Genomic DNA, 12,678 nt, shown 5'->3' with positions numbered 1-12,678 from the left:
TATGGAGATACAATAGGTACGAGGTTCTCCGAGGTATGTGGAAAGGTGTAATGGTTCCAGGACTTACTTTTGGATATGCGGTTGTTTGCTTGAAGTCAGCTAGGGGTACAGTCAGTGCTCGACGGCAGTAAAAAGGTCCATGGGACTCCTCGCATTGGGCGCTCACGGGAAGACTACAAATGAAGCTGTGCAGGGTGATATGGGCTGGACTAGTTTTGAAGTGAGGGAAGCTCATAGTAAAATTGATTATGAAGAACGACTGAGGAATATGGAAGAAAGTAAATGGGCTCTGAGAGTGTCCAGTCATTTGTTCAGGTAAAACATTAATGCACATTGGAGGAAACGAACTAGGAAGCTTACGAGCAAGTATGCGACCGCTATGGTGACCAACATGGCAACAAAGAACGTCAAGAGGAAAGTCAGAGGCTGACATATAATGTCATGTGTGGCGGTTTGCAGTAGAAAAGAAACCTGCTATGAGTTACTACTTAAAAGGAAAAAACGAAATAAGGAAAGAAACAATTTGTGATAACTGAAAGGGAAGCTCATTACTTTTCGAAGCGAGATCAGGATACCTTAGAACATGCATGCACTTATAAAGAGAGCTACAACAAGGAAGAACAAGCATGTGCTTGCTGCGGTAAAGCTGGGGCAACGATCGTGTTTTATTATAATGTGAAGATATCTGCCCAGCGGTCGATTTAGGTACCTCTGGCCTCCTTGAAGCCCTTGGGTTCAGCGAAAGCAGGGGGAAGTAAACAGGTCCGCAATAGAGACTATTGGAAGATTGGTGGAAAGGTAAACAGACGGCAAACAGCGGATGCGTCAAAAACAATGTTCCCAATAGGGGTTCAGAAAGTTTGGTGACGGGAATCTTCCGTTGGTTCTTTTTCCTTTCTTCCTTTTCTTTTTTTTATACATAGGTAGGGCATTAGTCAATATATTAACAAGTGCTTGGTGGCGCCACCCACCGCACCATTCACCATCCATCCACCCAGCCTGCTGCTCGGTATAGTCCCCTATACCACCATATGATATCTATGCCTACACTCTACTCTCTTAGAAAAATTTACATCCTTTGGGGCGTATCTTGTCCCACAACGATAATCGTCATCTGTCTTGCCCGCGTTTCCTTTCTTTAACGCTGCGAGCCCGGTACTTCCCAGTCACGAACGCATTGCGCGTTATCAGCATGACATAGCATTCTCCACAGGAAAGTAGAGAGCGCCGAGTTTTCAAGAAAGGAAACGCAAGCAAGGCAGATGACGATTATCGTTGTGGGGCAAATATACGCGCCCCAAAGGGTGCGACCGTTTTAAGAGTGTAAGAAAAGTTTGCACCCTTTGGGGTGTATATATGCCGCACAACGATAATCGTCATCTGCCTTGCCCACATTTCCTTTCTTGAAAACGCCGCGCCCGCCACTTTCCGGTCGGGTACCCGGTACTTTCCTGTAACGAATGGCATGCGCGTTATCAGCATGATAGCATTTCCGACAGGAAAGTAGCGGGCGCGGCGTTTTCAAGAAAGGAAACGCATCAAGGCAGATAACGATTATCGTTGTGTGGCAGAAGGGGCACTCCAAAGGGTGTAACTTTGCCTAAGAGTGTACGCTTGATGCACTAGATCGACCGCATCGTAGCGAAACCCAGGGCTTACGCACTGAAGAGCTTACCTTTTCGTTTTCTACGAATAGAACGCTTTGTTACCGAAGTGTTATCGCTCGTTTATGTTCGCTTACATTCGTTACATCGGAACAGCGGTCTGGCATTTCGGCGAGTGCACTCGATCACATGTTGCTTTTGAGATCATGCTCAGTGCCTTGAGAATAATCTGAGAATGCACTTATTGAGAGAAATAAATACCATGTTTTATCGTTACTTTGCTTCGGAAATTTTTGCATGCAAAATTTTGCCCCCATCCCCAGTGTAGGGTAGCAAACCGGTTGCTCGTCTGGTTGACCTCCCTGCCTTTCCTGTCCTTGCTCTCTCTCTCTCTCTCTCTCTTTGCATGTAAACCAAACCCGTTATAAACCGTTACGTATCATTTTATTTTTCGTTCTGGAGCAGAACTGAACGGAAATTTTCTTCGGCGGAACGAAACTAAAACCAGAACGAAAAATATTTTGTCCCGACACCCTGGCAGAATGGCCGAACACTTCCGCTCAAAGATTGAAAAGCCTTTTCAAGCAGCTGATGTACAATATATGGTTATGGTATAAGCGGTGTTCGGTAATGAGTTCTCTTCTGCCACAATGATAATTTTTGTGTACTAGTAATATTGTGCACTAAAGTAGAAGTGAAAACTGAGCTAGTACATCGTACAAAGACAGCGCAAGCAACACGTACACGAGAAAGAACAGATGGGAATGGGATATGTGTGATGGTGTTTGTGCTGTTTTTGTACTATGTACGCATGAAGCGCATAACGGCTCCCTGTCATCTCCCAAAAGTGACTTGAAAGAACTCTCACCGTTTTCCGTTCTACGCCGTGGATCCTTGCCTGAGAACCAGGAAGGATGCGTGTTGCTGAACTGTGTCATATCCTTCTGGCATGGAGCATGTTTGCTTACTTGAATAGATTTGAAAGCAACACAAGCTAGAAAACTTGAACTGCCGACACAACTACAAAAAAGAAATGTACTGCACATAAAGTTTCATATTACTATATGGTACTGCACAACTGCAGCAGACGACGGAAGCACTGGCTGGTACTACTGGGACCACTACAAGCATCCCGCGCAAACGAACGTCTGAATGTGTTTTATATTCCTTTAAAAACAAATAATACAATAAAATACAATAAAGTACCTAATAAAATCTGATATTTAGGGTATTTTGAAGATTTTTATTACAGGAATGTTTTCGTTGGTGTCGAGTTTTTACGTATCCCTCGCCAGGGCGCGCGTAGAGGAGCATTCAAAATGGCCGCTTCCTAAAAAGCGTTGCTGAGCGGAAGATGTGCGTGGTTTCTTATATTTTCGGTCGCCCCTTTTAATTTGACCGCGCCCACCCGGCCGTCGTATTCACGGGAGCAGCACACCACATCTGCACCTTCTCAAACCTCACCCGTTATTGTTCTGTGTGCGTGCCTGTGTGCACAACTTTTAACACCGTCCCCCCCCTGGCCATGCCCCCGTTCACGCGAGGATCACGGCGAGACGTCGTCCTCCGTCAGTCATCGTTGTCGGCGGTACTCGGTGATGAGGCGTCACCGCCCGTTAACGACGGCTCGCGAAACCTTTGAGAGGTGCCGTCTCAGTGTTTGACGCGTCCGCGTGTTTCATTTTCTTTTTATATACATCGTTCGTGCGTTCCCGAACTTTGTTTTTTCACCATGGATCAGACAGAGAAGAACGTTCAGACGTTGTACAGCATGGGATTCGTGGACATCGAAGAGATCAGGAATGCGCTTCGCATCAGCCACAACGACCTGAGCGAGGCCGTGGCCATCCTGACCAACGATCAGGTGCGGTACGGACCGTACACAAGCGCCGGCACGTCCGAAGACGTCGAGATGAAGGACGTCACGTCTACGGCTCTCGTGCCCACCGCAGCCCCGCCTCCCTACAATTCGCTGCCGGACGCCAAGGTAATTGGCCGCTCTCGGGAAGTGTCCGCACGCTCCTCGTCGTTCTCACGCGCGTGGCTCGCTTCTTTTTCTCCCCCCTCTCTGCTTTTATGTCTTGCCGCTGCTCTCCTCTCCTGCTCTACAGTTTGTCCTTGCAAGGCGTGCTGGCAGGGTGCTATATGAACAGCCAAGAGAAAACGCCATCGTTTAATTCTCGCTCTCCATTGTGCATTCCTACCATTTTTCTTTTATATCATCTGACTTCTTTTTTTTTTTCTTTGTGGATTGCCAGCCGAGGTGGTCGACCTTGTGCGACGCCGTCGCCTATTGTACTGCTAGGCGATGCCCAGCACAGTGCTGACCATCGTTACCGTGCTGTCTTCCTAACCGTAGCGGCAGTAGATTCCCGAAAGGAGTTTGTTGTCTGCCCTTACCCCTTTCGTGAGGTTGCCTTTCTGCCTCGTATGCAAACCTGTGAGGCATTTGGAAAGCCAATATTCAGATTGTGAAAAAGGCTCCGAGATTTCGAAGGCCACCGGAGATCCTTATCTCGATCGCACCGTGGCGAAGCAGATTACCTTATCGAGTAGCGATTCATTCTCGTTTTGCTTGTGTGGGCATAAGGGGTGTCTATCACGAATACCCGAGTTTCGCAAACCGGAACTATGGATGCTATAAATATGGAACTATGGATATCTGTCACCTCTTCCCTGCCCCTGGCATCTACCTGTGCTAACACGACTAAAGAACTAAGTGCTGTGATCAGTAGAAACTTGCGGGTGCAACTTCGAGCAACTTAAATAGCGCATCAACAGTTGGAGCTGAATGCAGTAGAACAGTACATTGCATTCGGACTGTTTCATATCGAAGTAATGCACCTGTCAGATGGGCAAGTTTCATGTCACTTTGTGTGAATGCACTTCATCATTTGTGTCACATGCAGGCTGTCAGACAGAACGGTTTAGTTACACGCACTGTAAAACACCTCATAGCGAGTGTGCTCGTTGAACTCATTTCACTGCGTCGAACTGTGTAGACTCGATAGCAGTGCTTCAAAAATAAGTGAAATATCCTCAATGGATATCCTCAGCTGTTGCCCTTGCACTACATTTGTGTGTGTGTGTGATTTCAATTGTTATAAGCATGACCATGCCACACGAAACCATGTGCAATCAACATTGCCATTTTTCTTCTGCCTTCCTTGGATGCAATGCTGTCTTGTACTATGGATCGGGACATTTGATTGTGTTAATTCAGTTGCTCGAATTACTTTATTGACACTAAATTTCATACTAACTACTGCACATAATAATGCGTTATTGTTTTGCAAATATTGTCTAAAATAAGAAAGATAACATGCATACTGATATTCTCATCAACGTTGCCACAAAGCCAAAGGACACTTTCCTTTCTCGTCTAGCAGCGCACCACTTTTGTGACACCTTATGACAGCACACTCAAAGTGTCACTAAGTTTGCTCATCTGACTTGAGCATAAGGCTGCATTACAACTCCCTGAAGTTGCCCCTCTGCTGCCCTCTTCAATTGATACAAAGCTCTGTTTGAAATATGACCACTTAGTTGTGTTTCTTATTTTTTTCAGTGCCTATGCAAACATCTTTCCTTTTAAAAAAGCAAGTGTCAGCTGCAGATGAACACTTGTTTTTTATTGTAACTTCATCTTGTTTTGGTTCATGGCACCATTTTAAATACAATAGTAGGCATCCATAGATCACAAAGAGGCATATGGTTAATTAAAAATACCAGCAGTCATGGAGAAATTGCACAGTCAAGGAGTAAAAACCTATGGGAATATCTTAGGAAATACCCTCAAACATTCCACAGTTATCATAATCCTTAACAATAAAAGCAGGAATGTACCGAATAAAAAGGTTGTCCGACAGGGGCACGCATTTTCTCGAATGCTCTTCACTACATGCTTGGATTGGGGGAAGTATTTAAGCTTTTAGGCTTGGAAAGATTAGGTCGGAGTATCAACGGGGAACATCTCAGCAACCTGTGGCTTACAGCTGGTCCTGTTCAGCAACACTGAAGATGATTTGCAGCAAATTATTTAAGAGTTTAACCAACAAAGCCTAAGAGTAGGTTTCAGGATTAATATTCAGTAGACTAAGGTAGCGTCCAATAGCCTGGCAACTGGCAAGAGAACAAGAAATTCATGAAATTGATAGTTGCGCAACTTGTTCCGCAAATCTCATATCAGTGCAGCTGATTGTATTTTTCAGCATTTAGATCACTCATTTAAAGTACAACATATCATCATTCACCACTTTGTTTGACAATATACCATTGGAATAGGCTACTAAAAGACCATTGATCATGATGTTTTTCTTTGTGAAGGGAAGCTTTTCCTAAATGTGTGATTATTTCAAGTGTTCAGTACTTTCTCGCAAATGTGTTAATTATTTCACTGTACCTTAATAATGTTCTTCGTACCTTTATTATTGTAACTGACTTGAGATGTTCAGTAGTGTGCAACAAGTGATAAAAAAAAATTATAGGCATAGTAACATTAAGAGACAGCAAGACAGTGGTATGGATTAGAGAACAAAGAAATTTAGCTGATCTTCTAATTGAGAATGACAGGGACAAACGGACCTGGGCAGGCCATGTAATGTGTACAGCAGGTAACCAGTAGTCAACGAATGTTACAGAATAAGTCCTAAGACAAAGGAAACACAGTGGAGGACAGCGTGGGATTAGATTGTGTGATGACAGTGGGGAGCTTGCAGGCATAGGATGGGGCTGGCTGGGGGAAGACGGATAATTGAAGATTGCTGGGGAGGTCAGCCTAATTTCAGAGGCGTACGTATCCGCCAGCATAGAAGGTGACAAGAATTTGTGTGGTGCGTGCGTGAGCACAGTTCTGCCAACAGGAGGTTTTCGGCCAACCAAACGAGTAAGGTATATTTTCCTAGTTCACTGTCCCTGCATTCCTTTCACTGACAAATCTGTTTAACTCGACATATGTGATGAAACTGGGAAGTTTGCAGGCCCAGAGTAAAGGCAGCTGATGCAAGACGAGAGATTAGAGATCTCTGGTAGAAGCCTTCAGCAGATGTAAATTAGGCTGATGATGAAGCATAACCATTATTATAAGCCTAGTAACACGGCAGAGTTGAGGATGAGGAGTTGGCATGACAGTGTCGGGATGATGAAGACAACGGTGTAACAAAAAGAAGCGGACGCAGCAAACCGAGTTTCAAGTTTATAGCTGCTGTTGCAGTAAAAGAAAGATTGTGTTCTTCGGTTCATAGGTACCACAGGATCTACTGAGGACTATGACATCTGGCAGTGTTTGTGGAAGCAGTGGCATGGCAAAACAGAAGTCAGCCTATAGCTTACTAAACGATGGTAGTGTTCTGTGTCCCTCACACATTATTTCATGGAAGCGTAGAGGTTGCATTCACGGGAAACATCTTTTTATTGTGACAGATTCTTCATGACTGCCAAGAGTATTTAGCAGGGTTTGATTGCATTGGGGTTGTCTAAGCTACACTTTCTTGTGATTTTGTTTCTTAATCTTGTTTTGGGATGTGCAGCCATGCTCTCCCAAGCCGGACTATGGAAACTCGGCGTTTCCTCAGACGAACCTCTACGAGCTGGAACAGCGGGTCTTTGTGGACCAATGGTCCATCCCATACAAGAAGGATGAGTCGCTCGCCAAGTGCCTCATTGCAGCTACTAACCTGGCCAAAGAAGGTAACTGTTAAAGACAATATTGTTTGGCTTCTTGGTAGCAGCAGTATGGCCCTGGGGCTGTGTTTTGAATGTAGTGCTAAAAGAACACATTGTAGTGTTGCTCCCCTCGTATCCTAAACTTTTGTCTTACATATATTCGCACTTAGTAGCCAGAACTACTGACTGAAGTCATAGCCATAGAAGGGTGCGTGCTGCAAACTGTGTGTAACCCACCTGGCCGTTGACAGCTGGCACGTCACCTCAGAAGGTATCGTCCTCTCTGCTTGAACAAGGTTGTACTATCCCACTCAGCGTGAGCGATGATGCACGAGCGCATGGCAAACTGTGCTCGCAGTTTACACTGGTGCTTACCTGCCCTTTGGTTGCGACACAAAAGAAAAGAGGCTTCAGCTGTTCTCATATTGCTCATCGCCCTTTGATGGCTGCGTTCACCCTCTCTCTCTCTCAACTTGTGCACAAAATCTTGGTCTCACAGAAATGATAAGAACAGATGGTGGCCACCTATTGTGCGAGCTGTGAGTGGCCATCTGCATAACAACACAGCAACAGATTAAAGGCATAAGATGAGGACAAAGAAACTGCGAGGACATGCACTGACTTCCAACTACTGTAAAATCCTGAGAGATGCCCCACCTCCGAAAGATAACCCACCCCTGTTTTCGGCATGATTTTGTAGTTTTATAAAATGACATGTGCTAGTTCCTGTAGGTACACTAAAAGTTAGCCCACCTGATATTTTCACTAGATTTTCTCTCGATTTCAGGTGGGCTATCTCTCCTGATAATACGGTACTTATATTTTTTTTTAGAGTGACAATAAGTGTAGTTACAAAATAAGCATGAAAAAGCTGACACAGAGACTACATCTATCCAAACAAGCAGCATGTCAAACCAATATGATGAGCTCTTAGTGAATGTTACATGTCTTCTACGTGTGGTACTTAAAAAGTCGTAGCTCCTTTCTTGATAAGGAAACTGAAGTATTGCTAACGTGTACTGTGCCATAGTGCATAGTTATTTTGTAACTGCTATATACCATTGCTGTGAAAAAATATAGTTGGAAATTGGCACTTCACTGGTCACTTCCTTTGTCCTCGTCCTGAACTTGCACTGTTAGTCTGTTAGGGTGAGTTACCGACTAGCCCAAACCAAACCCCTGTAAATAAAGATCAAATTAATGCAGACATATATAATGTGATTGCTCACAGCAAGAGAGAACGGGGTAAAACAGGCATCAAGGGGCAGTGTGTAATATGGCAACAGTGCGACGTGCTCCTTTTAAGTCGGAACCATAGTCGAGTTACTATCCAGCCTAGGAGGGCACCTTGCCACGTTGTCCAACATTGTGGCTCATATTACGCCAGAATGTACCTTTTGCCTCGTGTGGTGTGTTATCATTGGCACTTATTATTCCTATAAAAGCGTTTTACACTGCTAAAATGCGGCAGTCATTTTGTCATGCCTTTTGTCAGAGCACTCTCTGTTTAGCTTAACGTTTCTATAAGAGACAGATGTCCACACCCACTTCTTTTTTCCCATCTTTGCAGGGCAATGTGAATCAAACTCTGATTGTAGGAACTTCATGGAGTCATGCATGCCTGAGTGCTTTCGCAAGGTAAGCATATTCTCTTGTCATGTTCATCCACGCCACCAATTCTTTTTTTTTTTTTTTTGCTTATTGTTAAAGATCTGGGCATTTCATTGATCCCATGGATGGTGACTTCAAAACAGGGTGGTCATGACATGTTTCCTGCTCCCATACCTTCTGGCGCTTCTACATTGTTCACAACAACGACTTGGTCTGCAACGCAGCACATGCTTTTACCGCCATGAGGGCATTCGCAGACAAGTGGGGCCTGATGGAGAAACTGGTTTGCGGCTTTGCTGAGTTTGAAGATGCCATTGTCATGGCAAGGCGACAAGTGAAAAGCACACTTTTTGCAACCTGCTCACAAATAAAACTTGCGCTCGTGTGTGTTTGAGGGAGAATTAAGACGTAGTTCTTTTCTTGCCGGTAAGTCCATAGCCACTCATCTGCCATTGTCAGGTAATTAGTACATCGCTTAGTGCACACCTGATCCACATTCCCCGCCAGCTACGTGGTAACGAGGTTTTACTGTAATATGTTTGGTCCTCTATGCTAGCTTTTTCTATCTCTAATATCTTACTTATTCCTTGCCACACATATGATCATCTGGTGAACCTCACAAACCTTTTAATGCAATATTAGTTCTTAAATTTAAACGATGAAGAGCATTTCTTTCTTCAACCCTAGACGTCTTTCTAAGCCTGTATGCTCAGCCTCATAGCTGCAATGCTGAAATTCCACTCTAATGCAAGCCATGCCTGTCCTGTCACATGTGTTTTGGTGTCGATTCCCGAGTGGTACACCGATTTTGTTCCAAGTTGCACGAGATGAGCACATTCGAATGATCTGATTGTTGTATGTCATCACATGTGCTGTCATCACATGTGCAAGTCACTTCAGCAGCTCTCATGTCTCCAAAGAGGAAGCACACGGCCGCTGCAGAAGGGATAGCAGAGTGGAAAGAACAACATTTTATTTTGTCAACAAAAACATGGTTGTCAAGAGGATGGGAGTAAAGACAAACACTTGCTTGACAAAAACGTCAAAACATGGCACTGCAGATCACTGCTGCTTTGCATAGAAGATTTGAAATTCGAATGGTGTGCATCATACTTTAGCATACACCGTCTGGTCTGCCTCCTACTTGCGGTCATGGGCAGTGAATCAACTATGGAGCAACAGAATCGCCACAGAATCTAGCTGCAGTAATCATACACAAACCAATGAATCCTATTTATTGCTTCTCCATGCACTGTAGCTCTAAACTGTTATCGCATTCTCATCGATAGGCCTCGAGGATGAATTCTGCAAATTTAGTTTTTTTTATTCAAAAGCGCAAGCAGATCGGCAACAGCCACATGTAAGGTACTTGCAGCATGATTTTGGTCAGTGAAATGTGAACATTCTCTTTTTTTCCTCTGTCTTCCTCTGCAGCTCCTAACGGCACTTGCTGTCCGTAACTGGGCACCAGATGTCCAGGAAGGCGTTTACAACATGCTCATGCTACTTATTGACCTGACTGTGGAACGGCTCAGTTACAACCCCATCCCGGAGAAGCTTCTCTCCAATGTGCTCACAATGGTAAGTCGGAATGCAGGCTTGCTTTGCGATACTGACATCGTGAGCGTTTTGTTGACCAACTGGACAACCCTTTCAGAAACAGTTCGTATGAACCGTGTACGCAATTGACTTCCGTTACATTGAGCCTGACGGGACTGGCGAAATTCATTGAATTATCTCGTGGGTTGAATTAAACAAGATGCAAAAAACAAACGAAAACAGCAAGACGCGCTGCTGATTCATTTGACAGTATTTGGCCAATTCTAAAACGCTCCCAAAACAAACATGTACCAATTTTTACGTTTCCAAAACAGAAAAATAACTTACGAATTACATTAAAGCTACAAAAAAAAGTTGAAATCTAACACACCCAATTTTTTAACAAAGAGAAATGGGCGAGCGTGTAATATGTGTTGCGCACTGGTGACCAGCTTTTAACGTCAGTTTTGTCACAATACATCCCTGTCAAGTGGTAAAACAAATGCAATAAAGACTGGTTTCGTTTCATATTCGATTGCACCATACAGGCAATTTTCAGCCCAAGTTATCTCAAAAGAAATAAGAAAGGTGTGCATTGGAATCAAGACAATGTGAGCTACTGTTATTGCTTGAAAATGCTCGTAGGGCAGGCTGAAAATATGTGTTTTCAACAGGACATGACGTGTGTTTAACGCATTCAATGTCCCCTAAGCTCAGCTGAAACAAATGCTCCTAAAGGAGTTGCTATAGGGGTCACCTCAGAGGTCGGGCGAGTGCGTGTTGATTAGTCAAGTTTGAATTCTCCAGCGAAGACCAATTTCAGGGTCGAAAGAATGAAAAGTTAGGTCCGAAAAAATGCATCGGTGCTGGCCGGGACCTCGGGTTGGTATCAAATTAACCAAAAAATTGAATTAACTGCAGTCAAATTAACGGAAGTTTGCTGTATTCAGCCATCACTGTCTGATTTTGGGCCCGTTGTGCAACATTTTGCCATATCTTTTTTTTTTCTTTTTGGTATATATTGAAGGTTAAACATTTTGTTACTTGCTGTAAAACTTTTAAACAATTAAAGTCATCACTCACATACTTCGTCTGCCTTATTCATCAACTTTTAAATTTGAATTATTGTTTTTTGTTAACAGCCCAACAGACAGGGAGGAAACTGTAATCACAGCGGTTTCTGGTTGTGCATGAAGTCTTAGTCCTGTGTGTTTCCTGCTCTTTTTTCATGGTCTCTTGGGCTATTTAATCGTATCTGAGTTACCCTACTCTCAGTTCTGCTGAAATATTGCTTCAGAACTGTGTCTTGAGTTTACAGTGAAACACCTGCACCCATTGTTGCCCGTATTCTTTGCAGGCCTTCGATCCAGAGGCCGAGTTTCATATCAAGAACAAAAGCCGGCAAAGCACTCTTGAGCAAGGGCTCGTGGTCTACGCAAAATCGAGGGGATCCCTGGTAAGTAATTAAAAATTTTCTTTGATGCATGCTTACAAACACTCCTGAATTCAGGAGCATTTAAGCAGTGTTTAGCAACATGGACCACAAATTGTGCAGCAGATGCTTCACACCTTAAGCCTTTGAATTCATTCATTCATTCATTCATCAGTCCAGACCATTACATTCATTCAGACCACTACATTTGCCAGAGGGGTATCGTTGTAGGTGTTGTAGTACTGTCACTCTCAGTATGACCTGCAGCATGACAGTGCTTGTTGAAGTGTTTGTGTATTGCAGGTACTAATACAGTTGAACCACGATAACAAAGTTGTACTTGCAACTGAGAACCTTGTTAAATTGTGAAATTCATTAATTAAGTCAGGATCAATATGCTCAAGCAGTAAAAGTGACTTCACAGGTTCTCAGAGCAGTCATCATGGATAGAATTGTGCCAGTTTTGTACCAGTGGGAACAAATGCATGTGGTAGAGATGATGTCGAGAGCGAAGCTTCTATGCAGAGTGCATTTGCTCCTAGCAGCTGTCATCATCATGGCTCACTCTTTGCAACGGTGTAGTAAGCTGTGAGGCCGAGATCGCCGCTACATTGTTTGCATTACTGACAGGCAGCAGTGCTCTTGTCGTCATCAAGGAACTCGAAAACACACTTTTGGTTGTTTTTTCATGTTCTGACTGGGCACTCACAAGTTTGTGAGCATATCATGAGTCAGTGGGGTATACCCAGTGCAGTTTCCATACCAGCGCAACAGATAGTGAAGTGCTGTGTTCCATCCCACGTTTTTCGCCACCCATCGGCAACATTT

General features: G+C 43.9%; 1 protein-coding gene across 1 annotated transcript in view; it reads left to right on the top strand.

Moving 5' to 3' along the window:
* The first annotated feature begins 2,894 nt into the window (after positions 1-2,894).
* LOC126517525 (ubiquitin carboxyl-terminal hydrolase 24-like) overlaps positions 2,895-12,678 on the top strand; it is a 116,135-nt gene continuing 106,351 nt past the window's right edge. Inside the window, exons 1-5 of the mRNA XM_072285197.1 lie at positions 2,895-3,729; positions 7,133-7,292; positions 8,839-8,906; positions 10,314-10,460; positions 11,776-11,874. Of these exons, the coding sequence (XP_072141298.1) occupies positions 3,337-3,729; positions 7,133-7,292; positions 8,839-8,906; positions 10,314-10,460; positions 11,776-11,874 (867 nt within the window). The 5' untranslated portion in view covers positions 2,895-3,336. The remainder of the gene's footprint in view (positions 3,730-7,132; positions 7,293-8,838; positions 8,907-10,313; positions 10,461-11,775; positions 11,875-12,678) is intronic.

Source organism: Dermacentor andersoni, chromosome 11 (genome assembly GCF_023375885.2).
Source record: "Dermacentor andersoni chromosome 11, qqDerAnde1_hic_scaffold, whole genome shotgun sequence".
Classification (NCBI taxonomy): domain Eukaryota; kingdom Metazoa; phylum Arthropoda; class Arachnida; order Ixodida; family Ixodidae; genus Dermacentor; species Dermacentor andersoni.
This window is presented reverse-complemented; position numbering and strand designations above follow the sequence as displayed.